Below are 17,183 nucleotides of genomic sequence, written 5' to 3'. Positions count from 1 at the left end.
TTTTTTTTTTTGAAGTTTCAAGTTTGAACTATTGGGTTATACTTTGTATTTACCGACCAGTTTCAACCATTATTACAGTGATAATAATAATAAGAGTTAACAATTTTTTCCCACCCAATAATGTTTAATGACTCTTTTTCCACCCACAAACTTTTAAAATATTATTTTACTATCCAAATTTATTTTCAAGCCAACAAACTGAAAACAAACTCTTTTTAGGCTATTAATACTTTTGAAGAGAGAGCCGACAAGTTTAGTGATGGAATTGTAATTTTAGTGACAAAATTTGTTAGAATTTAATTTGGAAGAGACGTTGCACAAACCCTAATCGTTCCATTTTGGTGATTGACAAGGTCGACAAAAATATGGTTTAAAGGATTTTGATGAATAATGATAAAGAAGAATATGATGATATAAGGTCACAACAATACTAAAATAAAAACAAATATAAATTTAAATAATAAAATAATATTTTAAAAATACTAGAGAAAATGTTCACTCCTAATAATAACTTCCAAATGGCCAACACACTGTAACATAACCCATCATATATAATAATCTTCTGATAAATTTTTACGTAAACAAGTTTGAAACATAATAAAAAGAATATATATATATATATATATATAATATATATATATATAATATATATATATTATATATATCTATTATATCTTTGCTTGCACATGTAAAATGATTAACACAAATCACAAGAACCTTAAAACCTTACATAAACTCAAACACGTTTTAGCACTCATAAAGGCACTACTTGAATTCCCACGAGTGCAGACCTAAAATTGCAGAGGCTTATAGCAACAAAGGCACACCCTTAAGACTCTCAAATGTATACAATGTCAATTCAAAATACTCACACTACATTTCCCACCCGATTTTAGTACAAGTACAATCAGAATCAGTTACAGACTTACCTTATTGCATCAAACTACTACTATTAAACAAGAAGAACAAACAATTGAGTTATAATTACTAGAAATTCTTGTTTTGCAGATAATCTGCCAGGGACTTGCTTTTGAACTTTTCGACTTTGGACCTTGTAGATTCAATGGTTTTCTCTAGCTCAGAAGATTCGGATTCCAGCTCGCACAAGCGGGTTTTGGTTTCAGCGACACGAGCCTTTGCAGCTTGGTATTCTTTTTCCTTGAGAGCTAAATCTTCCATTTGGGATTCCAGTTCTGTCCTTGTTGATGCCAAGAGATTATCACAGCTAGCTTTTGCTCTTTCGATGGTTTGGTGCCGGGTAGTAAGCTCGATGGCTTCTGAGATTTCATTGAGAATATTGCGCAGCCATTCGACATCAATTTGAGCAGATTCGACATCTTTAACAACAGCTAACATTTCTTTGACTTTGGCTTTGGTAATCTGCATAAACGAAGTAGCTTGCAGCTCTTGAACCACGGCGCAAAGGCATTCTAAATAGTACGCACGCATGGAATTTGATTTCAATTGACAGTTTGCTGCTATATCTCCATATTTGTCCAAGATCGTCTGCAAAATGGAAGAAACACTTGCTTTCACTTGGTATTTTCCTACCGAGACACATGAATCTGAAATTACAGATTCTGCATCATCATCACTGTCTTCTTCAACATCGTTGACACCTAAGAAACTAAAGTTCCTAGACCCAACAGGTGACCTAGCAATTTCTTCTCCAGTGTCCTCGGCCTTCGGGGAGGCTTTATGCTTCTCATCCTTTTCATGTTTGGCTGGTGATTCTTCATCAGCAACAGGAACAATCTCCTTTGGAGGATCTTTGGACCTATTATTCTGTTAGAGAAGAGGATGCGGATGAGTCAAACGGATATCAATAACAGATTATTGATCCAACATAACATGACAGAAAGTGAGAGAGAAGGATAAGCACCATCATCATATTCCCAGATAGAGGTATTGATTGAGAGGATATCATATTCCCAGATGGAGGTATTGATTGAGTGGATATCATATTCCCAGATGGAGGTATTGATTGAGTGGATTTAACTTGCTCCTTGCTGAAAGGATTATCTTGAGGATAAATTTCAGCAGAATATTGTTCGGAAGAGAAGGACCCATTTTTCTCTGAATCGACCTTTTTCTTAGGATTATGTTCGGATTGAGCATTTCTAGCATCAGGCTTGATACCTCCAAAAGAGACATCTCGAGGAGAATTTGGTTGACTTGCATATGCTTTCTTTTTCCTGCCAAAGCTCCAGGAGCCTGCAATGAGAAATGCACCACGTTAGAAGTCACACATTAAAGAGTTGGTGTGCTGTGGAATGAGAAATATCCTCCTTGAGGTGGACTCTGCAATTTTGTCAATCAGGAAAACTAGATACAATTATCTCTGAAGTACATATAATTTAAATAAACTAGTACTCTTTCTTTCTTTTACTTTCTTATCTCTCTACAAAATCTGCAAAATAATTGAAAAATTGAAGGAAGAATGTTATTCATTCTACTTGCAGCAGAAAAAGCTTCCAGCATAATATCTATATCCCCGCTTACTTTAAATAACATTCCCATACCAGAAACCATCTAAAACTTCTAGCAAAAGCTTATCCATTGCTCTAATTTTCACGGCCACGCTTTTTTTTTTTTTTTTTTTTTTGACTCAAAAATCCCTCAACCTTCCCTACATGTTCACAGAGCTCTAAAATGTGAGCTACTTCTAGACCTTACAACCTTGGTATCTAAGAAACTTGTGGGATATAATACCCCAAGTAGATGGCAAAAATCAGATTTGAATCCTTTTCCTCTTTGTTGAAACCAAGGGCTTTTACCACTAAGGGTTATACTTTCAGAGTAACTAGGAACATAGAATTGATAAAGGGTACGTTTGCTAGTGACAAAATATTCATTTTTCCAAAACTCACTCTTAATTCAGATCACTAGAGGGCTTATGAAAATTATGCATCAGCACATCATCATTCTCTTGGGGTCGATAGAAGGATGAAAAACAGGAAAAGTGAAAAAATCAAGCAAGATCGAAATTATTTCAAACAATTTGATGAAAAACAGAATACAAATAAACAAAGGAAAAAAAATAAAGACCTGATTCTTTTTTAAACCCAAGAGCATTGACCTCGCCATTTCTGTTCATGCAATAGTCACCACATTCGTGGTAAGGATTAGACGCTTTAGGACAATTTGGATGCACTTTTCTCTGTTCATCCTTCTTTTTGGTAACTGCAACTACATTTATACCATTGTGATTATCTAAAAGAAACGGAAAAATTCAAACACTTCTTAATCCAATATTATTATCACTTAACTGGTCCCTTATAATCCTAGATTATTGTCATGCGCAATTAAGCTAGCAAAAATGTCAAATGAGACTTACCAACAGGTCAAGATTACCAAACTTACATGAAACCCACCAGACAATTTACTATCTACAATCAATCTTCAAGAAATGATTCATATAAAAAAATCTGTGAACCAAAATTAGGTGAGAGTTTCGCCAAGAGGTTCTTTCACATATAATAAACAAGAACTGGATGAGTGTCAATCATCCAAATGTTTTAGAATCAAAGGACTAATGGAAGCTGGAAGGCCACCCCAGGGGTAGGATGTTTCACAAAACACAAATGTAAAGCGAGTATATCACACTTATCATTGTCAGAAGAAAAAAAAATGTAAATGGAATAAACACTGCAGCTAGTCAAGGAAAAAACAGAAATCGCCAAATGAGGGGAATGGAATTCTACACCCAGTAAGTAAAATAAGTTCAGCAAACATATAGGGACAACAAGAAAATGATAAACTGTAATGAAAATATATCATAACATGATCGGAAAACAAATTGAGTATCTATCAAATTCAAACTATGTCGGAAAAACAGAATGAAAAGGTTATCATCTATCTCTATATTTAGAAGTAGAGTCCATCAACAAGCATATAAAATGCAAATTGCCTCTCCAAGATCCAATAAATCAAACAACACAAAGCGTCATATGGAGTATCACTTTTCCATGGAACCAATACCGTGAAAATAAAGTTCTGCTAACAAAGGAGGTAGCACTGCCTCGTAAAACAACAAATTTAAGAAACTTAAAGATCATCAATCAACTGTAATCTCTAGAAATATAGCACAATCATAGAACATATGAACCAAAAAATACCTGCAAGAAATAACCATACTTACCCGACTTCTTTTTTTCCTTCTGTCCCTGTCCCTGAGCAATCTTTTCCAAGCAATACATACCACACTCATGGTAAGGATTATTAGCATTCACACAATTCGGGTGAACTCTCCCGTTTTGAGCCATATCCTAGTTGAGTTTGCCCAACCTGCAAATCCCAAAAATCATTAAAACAACCTGCTTTATATCAAGAGAAGTTTCTTATCCAATCACACAATAACCCCATATTGTTCAATCCCAAAAAAGTCTTTTCTTTGATTGAAAATCATACTGCATACAAACACCTTTTAAACAAGAATCTTCTTATAGGCTTGAGATTAGGTAATAAATATACCAACTCCGTAAACAAAATCACTGCTTGATGGCTGCAAATTTTCACATCCAATTGAAAAAAAATAACATTTAAACTGAAATAGGTATGAATAGACCAATTCAAAACCAAACCTTTGGCAAAAAACTGAACCTTTTTTCCAGAAATAACAGAAAAAAAATCCCTTCAAAATTAAGAAAGATTATTTACAAATCACTCCATCAACCAAAAACACAAACTTAAACATACTCAGGATAGCAAAACTTCCATGCAACAATAAACCACAAAGAAAGAAGAGGAATTCAGAGAAAGAAAAATTACCCAGATAAGCTTTGTGAAAGAGGCTCTTGAGAGAATACAGAATAGTACCTTTTTTTTCTTTCTTGATTTTCAATTTAGGAGGTGTGGAATGAATGATGGACTTTGTTTCTTTGCCAAGTTTCTAGAGGGTGCATTTAATTGACCAAACACACTACTATGTCATTTGTCCTTAACCATGAGTTCTTCTGTTCTTGGGATGTTCGCAAATGTTGACTGTTGGTCACTTTTTGAAAAGTTATTATTTAATTGGCTTAATAATGGTCTTCTCTGAAGTTAACCCCACTCTCACACATGACACAAGAAGATGAATCCACAAAATGACCCCATAACGATAAGCGGCTTTAATAATATCTGGCAGACGGGAGATGGACCGTTGTGATTTTTAGTTGACTCAGCTGTGCGTTGGGGTTAATACAACCCCTGTACTTTGGAAAGCTAACTATAGACCCCTATTGTTTCGAAAATATTATTCATTCCCCAAAGTTAAGTATTCACTTGGTTTTGACTTCTCGGTAATCTTTTAAAAAACTTTTATTCATAAAAATCCAAATTTTCAAACATAACCAGAACATACTAAAACCCTTTTAAGTTTGCTATATATATATATATATATATATTTTTTTTTTTTTATAATTCTTGGTTTTTCTTTTTTATATATTTTGAATTTCTTTTTGATCAATTTCAATTTGAGGTTTTCTTGAAATAATTGTATGAGTTTCTTCACTTTTTATGAATTCCTTAGAAGTTTCTAAACACGCAATTAGGCCAACGTAAGTATTTTTGAGCGAAACTTATGTAAGATGATTTCTACAAAATCTGCAAAATAATTGAAAAATTGAAGGAAGAATGTTATTCATTCTACTTGCAGCAGAAAAAGCTTCCAGCATAATATCTATATCCCCGCTTACTTTAAATAACATTCCCATACCAGAAACCATCTAAAACTTCTAGCAAAAGCTTATCCATTGCTCTAATTTTCACGGCCACGCTTTTTTTTTTTTTTTTTTTTTTGACTCAAAAATCCCTCAACCTTCCCTACATGTTCACAGAGCTCTAAAATGTGAGCTACTTCTAGACCTTACAACCTTGGTATCTAAGAAACTTGTGGGATATAATACCCCAAGTAGATGGCAAAAATCAGATTTGAATCCTTTTCCTCTTTGTTGAAACCAAGGGCTTTTACCACTAAGGGTTATACTTTCAGAGTAACTAGGAACATAGAATTGATAAAGGGTACGTTTGCTAGTGACAAAATATTCATTTTTCCAAAACTCACTCTTAATTCAGATCACTAGAGGGCTTATGAAAATTATGCATCAGCACATCATCATTCTCTTGGGGTCGATAGAAGGATGAAAAACAGGAAAAGTGAAAAAATCAAGCAAGATCGAAATTATTTCAAACAATTTGATGAAAAACAGAATACAAATAAACAAAGGAAAAAAAATAAAGACCTGATTCTTTTTTAAACCCAAGAGCATTGACCTCGCCATTTCTGTTCATGCAATAGTCACCACATTCGTGGTAAGGATTAGACGCTTTAGGACAATTTGGATGCACTTTTCTCTGTTCATCCTTCTTTTTGGTAACTGCAACTACATTTATACCATTGTGATTATCTAAAAGAAACGGAAAAATTCAAACACTTCTTAATCCAATATTATTATCACTTAACTGGTCCCTTATAATCCTAGATTATTGTCATGCGCAATTAAGCTAGCAAAAATGTCAAATGAGACTTACCAACAGGTCAAGATTACCAAACTTACATGAAACCCACCAGACAATTTACTATCTACAATCAATCTTCAAGAAATGATTCATATAAAAAAATCTGTGAACCAAAATTAGGTGAGAGTTTCGCCAAGAGGTTCTTTCACATATAATAAACAAGAACTGGATGAGTGTCAATCATCCAAATGTTTTAGAATCAAAGGACTAATGGAAGCTGGAAGGCCACCCCAGGGGTAGGATGTTTCACAAAACACAAATGTAAAGCGAGTATATCACACTTATCATTGTCAGAAGAAAAAAAAATGTAAATGGAATAAACACTGCAGCTAGTCAAGGAAAAAACAGAAATCGCCAAATGAGGGGAATGGAATTCTACACCCAGTAAGTAAAATAAGTTCAGCAAACATATAGGGACAACAAGAAAATGATAAACTGTAATGAAAATATATCATAACATGATCGGAAAACAAATTGAGTATCTATCAAATTCAAACTATGTCGGAAAAACAGAATGAAAAGGTTATCATCTATCTCTATATTTAGAAGTAGAGTCCATCAACAAGCATATAAAATGCAAATTGCCTCTCCAAGATCCAATAAATCAAACAACACAAAGCGTCATATGGAGTATCACTTTTCCATGGAACCAATACCGTGAAAATAAAGTTCTGCTAACAAAGGAGGTAGCACTGCCTCGTAAAACAACAAATTTAAGAAACTTAAAGATCATCAATCAACTGTAATCTCTAGAAATATAGCACAATCATAGAACATATGAACCAAAAAATACCTGCAAGAAATAACCATACTTACCCGACTTCTTTTTTTCCTTCTGTCCCTGTCCCTGAGCAATCTTTTCCAAGCAATACATACCACACTCATGGTAAGGATTATTAGCATTCACACAATTCGGGTGAACTCTCCCGTTTTGAGCCATATCCTAGTTGAGTTTGCCCAACCTGCAAATCCCAAAAATCATTAAAACAACCTGCTTTATATCAAGAGAAGTTTCTTATCCAATCACACAATAACCCCATATTGTTCAATCCCAAAAAAGTCTTTTCTTTGATTGAAAATCATACTGCATACAAACACCTTTTAAACAAGAATCTTCTTATAGGCTTGAGATTAGGTAATAAATATACCAACTCCGTAAACAAAATCACTGCTTGATGGCTGCAAATTTTCACATCCAATTGAAAAAAAATAACATTTAAACTGAAATAGGTATGAATAGACCAATTCAAAACCAAACCTTTGGCAAAAAACTGAACCTTTTTTCCAGAAATAACAGAAAAAAAATCCCTTCAAAATTAAGAAAGATTATTTACAAATCACTCCATCAACCAAAAACACAAACTTAAACATACTCAGGATAGCAAAACTTCCATGCAACAATAAACCACAAAGAAAGAAGAGGAATTCAGAGAAAGAAAAATTACCCAGATAAGCTTTGTGAAAGAGGCTCTTGAGAGAATACAGAATAGTACCTTTTTTTTCTTTCTTGATTTTCAATTTAGGAGGTGTGGAATGAATGATGGACTTTGTTTCTTTGCCAAGTTTCTAGAGGGTGCATTTAATTGACCAAACACACTACTATGTCATTTGTCCTTAACCATGAGTTCTTCTGTTCTTGGGATGTTCGCAAATGTTGACTGTTGGTCACTTTTTGAAAAGTTATTATTTAATTGGCTTAATAATGGTCTTCTCTGAAGTTAACCCCACTCTCACACATGACACAAGAAGATGAATCCACAAAATGACCCCATAACGATAAGCGGCTTTAATAATATCTGGCAGACGGGAGATGGACCGTTGTGATTTTTAGTTGACTCAGCTGTGCGTTGGGGTTAATACAACCCCTGTACTTTGGAAAGCTAACTATAGACCCCTATTGTTTCGAAAATATTATTCATTCCCCAAAGTTAAGTATTCACTTGGTTTTGACTTCTCGGTAATCTTTTAAAAAACTTTTATTCATAAAAATCCAAATTTTCAAACATAACCAGAACATACTAAAACCCTTTTAAGTTTGCTATATATATATATATATATATATTTTTTTTTTTTTATAATTCTTGGTTTTTCTTTTTTATATATTTTGAATTTCTTTTTGATCAATTTCAATTTGAGGTTTTCTTGAAATAATTGTATGAGTTTCTTCACTTTTTATGAATTCCTTAGAAGTTTCTAAACACGCAATTAGGCCAACGTAAGTATTTTTGAGCGAAACTTATGTAAGATGATTTTACCACCTCTTTTGTGAGATCAATTTATAATCATCATCATAATTTATTGATTATTATTGTTATAGTTGGCTTGGTGGGTCAGCATCCTGTCGTGGCAAAGGCCGATGGGTTGAGTCACCACAAACAGTGACACAAGATTGATGATTTAAGGAAATAAAGTTACACCTCTACTATAAGCTATAACTTTTGGTTTGGTGGTATGCAATTGATCCTAAGAAGTGACATCAAAACCAAGTCACAAGTTTGAATCCCTTAAAGAGCTTACTGCTTGTAAGCAAATGCTGAAGGGGGATTGTTGGCTAGGTGGACCAACATCCCACCGTGACAAAGGCTAATGGATTGAGTCACCACTCAAACCGTGAGCATAGAGCTAACAGTTTAAGAAAATAAGGTTATGCTTCTGTTGCAAGTTATAACTTTTAGTCTAGTCGTATGTGCCCGATCTTAACAAATTATGATAGGTGAATGACTTGAAAAACACTATTACATACTTGATAAGTCGGAACATTATTTAAACGAACAGTCTCACCGCTTAGCAAAAGAAAGTCTTGTGAATGTTTTAGTAAATTTTCTTTGATACGGGGATCTGAGTGTTAGTTTAGAAATATAAAGGGGCTTTTTAAGTTAAGAGTTGTATTAATCCAGCTTACCTTTGGATGGCTTCGCCAACCACTAAATCTACTTTGAGCTTCTGGCACAAAGCTAGAACACGTGGGGGCAGCTAGTTGGCCTACACGTGGACCACATTTACTTTCATTTAGTGCTTTCACTTTGTTCTTGTTCACATGTTAACTGTGAAAAACATGCCTTCTAATATAATTACGAATTAAATCGAGATTAATTAATTAATTAAATCGAGATTTTGTAAATAAAGTTGATATTCATGGGTGATTTCAGCAAAATTATTGGATTAAATTAATTAAAAATATTTGTTGTAAAGATAAATGAGGAATCGAGATAATTATAAGTGTCCACAATTATTTTATTTTTTTGAAATAAATATATAAAAAAGTTGTTTTGCCTCTTTCAGAATTCCGACGCCTTGATTTCGTAGAAAATTCCATTGAGAAAATAATGGTTGGATTAAAATATATTAATTATTTTAACGTTTTAAATGGGATTTATTTATTTCACATTTTAGATGATTAATTAGATTTATCTGGAATATCTTACCATTCTCCTATATGTTAAAATTATTATTATTATCATTTAATAAAATATTGATTGAAGACTTCAAATAGATCAATTTAAACTACTGGGTGACTTAATAGTAAAAGAACAAAATGAGGGTTTAACATGATCTCTTGAGTTTGAGTCTCCACGACCCCTAATAGGAGTGACTACTAAAACTTTTACCCGATTGGTAATTCCAAGGTTCCGAAGGATAGTTTGACATTAAAACCTTCAAAACAGGCACAAACGACTAGACTAATGTTTCTGTCGATTAAATATAACGGTTTAAGACATAGAAAAAATATTTTGAATAACCATAGACATTTTATATCAGACGACATTTTTTTTGACAAATAATTTGAAGTTTTGGTCAAACCGATGATTGTTTTAATACTATTATAATTCTTGAACGTAAAAATAGTCAATTGTAACCTTAAGGGGTTGACTTTGTGGCCAAAGAGGTTTGCTATTTTCAATTAAGTTTTTGGGTTTAAACCTTAGAATTATCTACCATATTGTGATTTATCTAGTTCTTTGTACTTATAGGGTTTTCACTGAACTTCGGAGATTAGTTAAGATATGTACAAATTAATCTAGACACTTCGGTTACCAAAAAAAAATTAACCTGTCATTTAACCAATATTGACAGATGTTTATCAACCCAAAATTGAGGAAAAAGTTTCTTCACACCAAATCTCACAGGGTGGCAATATAATGAATTCATATTAAAAATAGACCGTCCAACAAGAATTTGATTCAAGTATAGACGTATATTTAATTAAATTAAAATAAAGTTGAAGAAAACTTTAAGCTAAGAAAGAAAGAAAGTTGAGTTGGCAAGGACCATGTCAATGGAACATGGTTAGGTTACCAAGGACCAAATTTTGTGATTTGTAAAGTGAATGGTTACATAACATTTGGAGATTTTTTATATAATGCGTTTTTTTTTTTTTTTTTTTTTTAATATAAAGTTCTAAGATTGAGATGACTCAAGCCCTAAAATAATAGACAAATAACCCACTATGTAATGACCCGTTTGGCATCAACTGGTTAATTAATGGTAGTTATTGACAGTTTCTTATATTGGTTATTAATGCCAAAAAAAAAAATGAAAAAAAGGAAGAACAAGTAGTATAAAGAATGTGAGACGGCCTTTTAATTTCTAATGTGAGACGGCCTTTTAATTTCTAACTCAAAATTTGGTACAACTAGTCAACTACTATGTTAAGTTTTAAAATATGAAGTAAGATTCTTTCTTGATGTTTAAATCTTCTAAAATGATATTATTTTATTATGATGAAAATTCTTTCTTTGGTATTTATATTATTTGGCTTCCTATTATATAAATATCAAAAAATATATCTTCGGATTTGTTTATGTAGAAGTTTAAATAAAAGATATGATTCGAGATACTGCATCTACGACATTTCCAAAAGGGTTCTTTTAAGGGAGTGTTTGTATAAGCTTATAAACTGGTCAAACTAGCTTATAAACTCTAAAATTAAGCTAACTTGTTTGTTTATAACTTTTTTGAGCTATAAGCAAAAAATAATAATAATAATAATAATAATAAGTTTGGGAGGAGGTACTTTTTTTGTTTTTTTCCAAACTTATTATTATTATTATAATTATTATTATTATTATTTTTTATTTTTTTATTTTTTTATTTTTTTTTTGCTTATAAGCTAGTTTGATCAAGTATATTACCACATTATCCTTGTTTAATTTGAAAATTCCATAGTATACACTTGTTTAATGTAGTACCATTTTTAGTTATTTTATAATAAAATATACTTATAAGTAGGGATGGGCACAAAGCCAGGCCCCGTGGGGACTCGCCCCGACCCGGCCCGAACGGGACAGATTTTCCTCGAATTGTTCAGGCTTTGGGTCGAGGCCAGGGCCGGGGCTGGGATAGGTTTAGCCCTAGCTTGCCCCAGCCCCGAATTCCCCGGCCAGTATATATATATCAATATTAATTTTAATAATTGAAAATCAATCATATATACCTATAATAATTTTAATATTTGAAAATCAATTATACATTATACAATGACAAATTATATTTGTGTAAGTATTTTATGAAAGAGGAATAGGACCTTACTTGATATGGTTAGGTCCATGATAAGTTTTAGTGATCTACCCTCATCATTATATGGTTATGCCCTAGAGACTACGACTCATGTACTTAACCAAGTGTCGTCAAAGTCTATGGATAAGACTCCATATGAACTGTGGAGTGGATGAAAGCCCAATTTGTCTTATATGAAGATTTGGGATTACAAAGCTTATGTCAAGAAATTGACTTTAAACAATTGGGCCTGTTTTCGGCCATATTGATGGCCGAAAATGTTCAGATGGTCATAGATTTAGCCAGATCGATGAATGTGGCCGTTAATGGCCAAAACCATGGTCATTAACGGCCACATCCATTAATCTGGCTTGAAATGGCCACTTTCGGCTAGCATAAAAACATATCGGGATGTTGATTCCTTCTCTTTCCTTTGCTTAAATTCTGAATTTATTTTCTTACTTCACATTTCCCCATTCTTCTCTATTCTTTCTCTACTTTTACTCTGTTTTTCTCTCTGTTCTTTCTCTTTTCTTTCACTGTTCTAATTTCTCACTACTCAAATAAGGGGCATGATATTATGGGCCGGGGTCGGGATAGGTTTTGCCCCGGCCCGCCCCGACCTCGAATTCCCCAGCCAGTATAATATATATATATATATATCAATTTTAATTTTAATAATTGAAAATAAATCATATATACCTATAATAATTTTAATATTTAAAAATCAATTATGATAAATTATATTTGTGTAAGTATTTTATGAAACTATATAGAAATAGGTAATAAATAAAACTAGATTAAATATAATAAATCATTATAAATATTTGTAATATATTTATAAAACTAGATTTTATATATATATATGTATAAAGTTATACATTTGACATTATACATTATACATTATATATGATATACATTTGATATTATACATTATACATTGTATATTAGTATGATGGTTTTTACATTTAATATGTACATTATATATTTAATTTCTTTTTTGATGATATGGTCTTTACGTTTAATATGTATATTATATATTTAATTTTTTTTTTTTTGGTATATATAATTTGGAGAAAAGGAGAATAAAACTAAGGATACAAAAATACAAAAAACCTATTCCCCGAATTCCCCGTTTGGGGAACGAGCTTTTTTTGGGGATTCCCCGAACGGGCTTCGGGCCGAGATGGAGGAATCCCCTTGGGCTTTTGGGCCGGGGCTGGAGACAGGGGTCCTCGGCCCTGCCCCGGCTCGTGCCCATCCCTACTTATAAGCCACATTTTACTAAACACGTCAACTACTTATCAGTCATTTATAAGTACTTTAACCAAACACGTAATTGCTTAAAATCTCAAATGCTTATAAGCTAAAATTAGCTTCTAAGCACTTGTTGCTTATAAGCTAATTTTCATTAGCTTAGACAAACACCCCCTAAGACTTTTAGAAGGTAGGCCGGCGGCCTGATCCAACATCATACTCGATTACCTGTAACAAAATCTCCTTATTTCTCTCTCTATAATTGTTATGGGTGCGTTTGTTTCCCTATTTTTGCTCTATTATATTCCTATCATTTCCAAAATACACATTTGTTTCCCTATTCTGAAAAAACTATTATATTTTATTCAATTATTTTTAAACCTCGTAAATTTTTTAATTTAACTAAACACCAAAAAAAGTTTAGAAATTGACAAAAACACCCCCACCCACCCACATTTGCTAGATTCTGGCTACCACAGCTGGAAGGTGGCCAGAATCTGGTATAATGGCGTACTATCGACTGGATCTAGTCGGTAGTGCACTGATCTAGCTTTTTCCGGCCAGATCCATCGTGGATCTAGCCAGAAAAGGCCAAATCTACGACCAAAGATATGGTCTTAGCTAGTCGTCAACGACGGCCATATCTTTGGCTATCGTTGATGACCAAACACAATCAGATCTAACCGTCAATGGCTGGATCTAGTTGTAGATCTGGCTAGAAAATGTCATATTGACGCACAACCAGCCAAATCCAACTGGTCTTGCTCTGAAACGGCGACTTCGACCATCCTCCGATGGTGGTGGCCAGTTGCCGATATTTAATGGGTGGGTGGGGGTGTTTTTGTTAATTTTTAATGTTTTATTACAAGGGTGTTTTTATTAATTCTCAAATCCTACCTCGTAATAACCACCAACTCTTATATTTTCAAAAATACTATACAAAATGCTAAAACAAGCACATATTTACTTATTTAGAGTAAACAACTTTTCCCACCTAAGGTTTGCCTTAATGACACTTTCACCAAAAAGTTTCAAAATACCACTTTCTCACCCAAAATTTATATTCCGTTAATATCCAAAATATACTTCACTTTTTCAATCGACATTTAACAAGTTACCAAGAGCCAAAGTAGAGTGTTTTGTAGAGTGGAGACTGGTAAATCAAATGGAGTGACCGATTGAATATTCGCAGTCCGAATCAACCAAAATCAACTAAGGACAAAAAACCTAATTGCGGTAAAAAAAGATAAGAAATCAGGAGAGAGCGAGAGAGTTTTGTAAGAGGAGACCAAAGATTAAATAGTGGTGACGGAGAGAATTTTTCTGCAAAATCGGCTTTGAGTAGTGACAGAATATTAACTTGGGTGAAAGTGGTTAATGGGTTTTTAAAACTTTTAGGTGAGAAAGTGTTATTAAAGCAAACGTTGGGTGGGAAAAAGTCGTTTCTCTTATATTTATTAAGTTTGTGTTTTATACTCACAAAATATATGGTATATTAGATTTCTTAGTAATATTGTTTGGAATTTGAAATGTTAATCTTTCAATTGTTTTTGTTAGGTGATCTCTCAAGCACTAGACGCAGTTGAATTCTTAATGATACTTATAATACAAATCCGGTTTATATATATGTATATATATACTCTGAATTAAATATGTTATATGATCAACACTTGTGCATTTTATATAAAATTGGAAGTATTATTCCTCTTTTTCAGCGCTTGCTTAGTGTACAGTTGATTTTTCCTTAAATTGGGATTGGGAGACGACAAACCCAACATATTCTTTCCATTATACAACTCTCATAATATGTATATTTACAACTATTTGAGCATTTAAATTAATGGGATTGTAATCAAGATAATCAAAAATAAAATAATGTATGCCATTATATACACACTATTATCGTTAACACGAGTATTAAAAAAAAGTAATGTTTATGTATGCACAAATTAAATATACAATTGATAGATATTATTTTTTATTGATTTTATATTCGTTATATATTAGTGAGTTGACTTTTAATAAATTTATTGATTTGTACTTATGTCATGTTAAGTTACATATATAGTTTTGTTTTAGTATTATTATTATACCACATCAAAAAAGTGAGACTTGAACATAGAGAAACTTTTCTGCCAAGTTTTGTGTTGGCGCCAGTTGACATTTGGCCAATTTGATTATATGGCATTACGACATGACATTTGCATGATAGTTTTTTTGTGAGTTTGCGTGCTTCTTTTCGGCCTTTTTTTGTTTGTGTTTTTATGTTATTAGGTCATGCAACATGCTCTTGCCATCATTACAAGTTTACAAATCATATATATATAAAATATCTCTTTCTCTTGCAAACACATCAACTTCACCTGCCAAACTAACCACTATTTTACATCTCATATTATATATATATATATACTATATATATATATACTATTATTTGATTAGAAGTAGAAAAGAAAAAAACCAAAAATCAGACGAATCAAAAAATCGATTCAAAAATTGGTTTTTCTGGTTTCAATTTACCACATTTTATAAACCGAATAATCGGTTCAGTTTTAGTTTTTTAAAATAACAAAAAGGTTAATCGAACGGATTTTTAAACCGTTTAATAATAAAAAAAAATTTATATTTTTCAGTTTTTAAAAAATTATCCTCTTCACTAATGTGCATTTTCCAAAATTCATTTTTAAAAATAATTTTATATTTGCCATTTTAAAAAAAAATTATCTAGGTCTTCACTAATGTAATTTTAATTATTAAACTTGATGTACATTAAAATTATATGAATTCAAATTATTCAATTACAATAAATAAACTTAATTCAAGTTTAAAAAAACCTGGAAAAAAAGGGCCAAAGTGGAGGGTTTGACCGAATTGGGCCGAACAAAGTAGCCCATTATATAAACGGTTAACCGAATCGAATTTTTGATTCGGTTTAAACCGGTTTATTAACGGACCAGTTTCGTTCAATTTTTTTTTAAAACCGAAAACTGGTTCGGTTCAAGATACCGGTTAACCAGTTTTTTTCCCCTAATTTGTTATAAGAAAGTTGTTATAAAGTGATGGACCATCATGAGTGTCACGTGACATGAGGGTCACATAACATTAATGTGACATTAAGTTACGTGGATCCCAATACACATGACATGTTTTGTGACATGCCAGTCAGTTTGTATTAGGGTGTTCGATTCTGCGTACCTTGCATTTTTTTGAAGGAACTGAAACCGGAACCGACGGTTCCTTGAAATTTGAACCGGAACCGACGGTTCCGGTTCTAGGTACCCAGAACCGGAACCTGTAACAACGGTTCGGTTCCGATTCTGAGTCCTGTAAAATTACATGACCCCAAAAGCTTTAAAATGACAAAAAAACCCTTTAAAACTTACAATACTCCCACCTGGAGCTTGTTAACAAAAATAAAATATAATTATAAATTCAAAATTACAAACTCCATTACTTTGTAAAAATAGATTCTCAAAAGCCAAACCAACTTACTTTAAATGTTATGAAATATAATATAATGTATTCATATTACTTTTTCTACAAAAGTTTTATTAACCCCTACTTTTTAATTATTTTATATTAGTCTCGGTTCCTGTTCCGTCTGGCCTAACTATAAGAACCGAACCGTCACAGTAACGGTGCCAAAAATTTGGAACCGAAACCTACCCGTTGACGGCTGGTTCTGGGTAGGAACCGAACCAAACCCGGGTACCCGCCGGTTCTGGTTCCAATCGATTTTTTTGAACACCCCTAGTTTTACAAACATTTTTTGTATAAGAGTTTGTACAAATAGCATTACTCATATATATATATATATATATATATATATATATATATATATACTATATATATAATATATATATATATATACACACATCTCCTTATCAAAGAAAATCCTTTATATATAATTTGTTTCTTCTTCTAATTTC

At 32.5% G+C, this 17,183-nt stretch overlaps 1 protein-coding gene across 9 annotated transcripts; it reads right to left on the bottom strand.

The window, feature by feature from the left end:
• Positions 1-697: 697 nt before the first annotated feature.
• Positions 698-8,173, bottom strand: LOC116124429. Of its 9 annotated transcripts, XM_031410153.1 has the most exons (6): positions 4,771-4,993; positions 4,142-4,287; positions 3,049-3,189; positions 1,995-2,214; positions 1,883-1,958; positions 698-1,785 (listed from the first exon to the last, which is right to left on the bottom strand). In XM_031410153.1, exons 2-6 carry the CDS (start codon positions 4,263-4,265, stop codon positions 988-990), a joined length of 1,359 nt encoding a protein of 452 aa, XP_031266013.1. In that variant the 5' UTR covers positions 4,266-4,287; positions 4,771-4,993; the 3' UTR covers positions 698-987. The 9 variants fall into 9 exon arrangements, with proteins under 9 accessions (XP_031266013.1, XP_031266010.1, XP_031266008.1 ...); XM_031410150.1 differs by lacking the exons at positions 3,049-3,189; positions 4,142-4,287; positions 4,771-4,993 and adding exons at positions 6,225-6,365; positions 7,318-7,465; positions 7,998-8,173 and having other exon boundaries at positions 1,883-2,214; XM_031410148.1 differs by lacking the exons at positions 3,049-3,189; positions 4,142-4,287; positions 4,771-4,993 and adding exons at positions 6,225-6,365; positions 7,318-7,463; positions 7,947-8,171 and having other exon boundaries at positions 1,883-2,214.
• Between the last annotated feature and the right edge of the window lie 9,010 nt (positions 8,174-17,183).

Source organism: Pistacia vera, unplaced genomic scaffold (genome assembly GCF_008641045.1).
Source record: "Pistacia vera cultivar Batoury unplaced genomic scaffold, PisVer_v2 Contig152, whole genome shotgun sequence".
NCBI classification, from domain to species: domain Eukaryota; kingdom Viridiplantae; phylum Streptophyta; class Magnoliopsida; order Sapindales; family Anacardiaceae; genus Pistacia; species Pistacia vera.
This window is presented reverse-complemented; position numbering and strand designations above follow the sequence as displayed.

What these genes read in the sequence shown, in the direction of transcription:
- LOC116124429 (XM_031410150.1), bottom strand. Translation starts at nt 7,441, where the DNA reads ATGGCTCAAAACGGGAGAGTTCACCCGAATTGTGTGAATGCTAATAAT. An exon ending in GAAGGAAAAAAAGAAGTCGG is followed by an intron (nt 6,366 to 7,317) that starts GTAAGTATGGTT and finishes GTATAAATGTAG; the next exon opens with TTGCAGTTACCAAAAAGAAG. An exon ending in TATCTGGGAATATGATGATG is followed by an intron (nt 1,786 to 1,882) that starts GTGCTTATCCTT and finishes CTTCTCTAACAG; the next exon opens with AATAATAGGTCCAAAGATCC.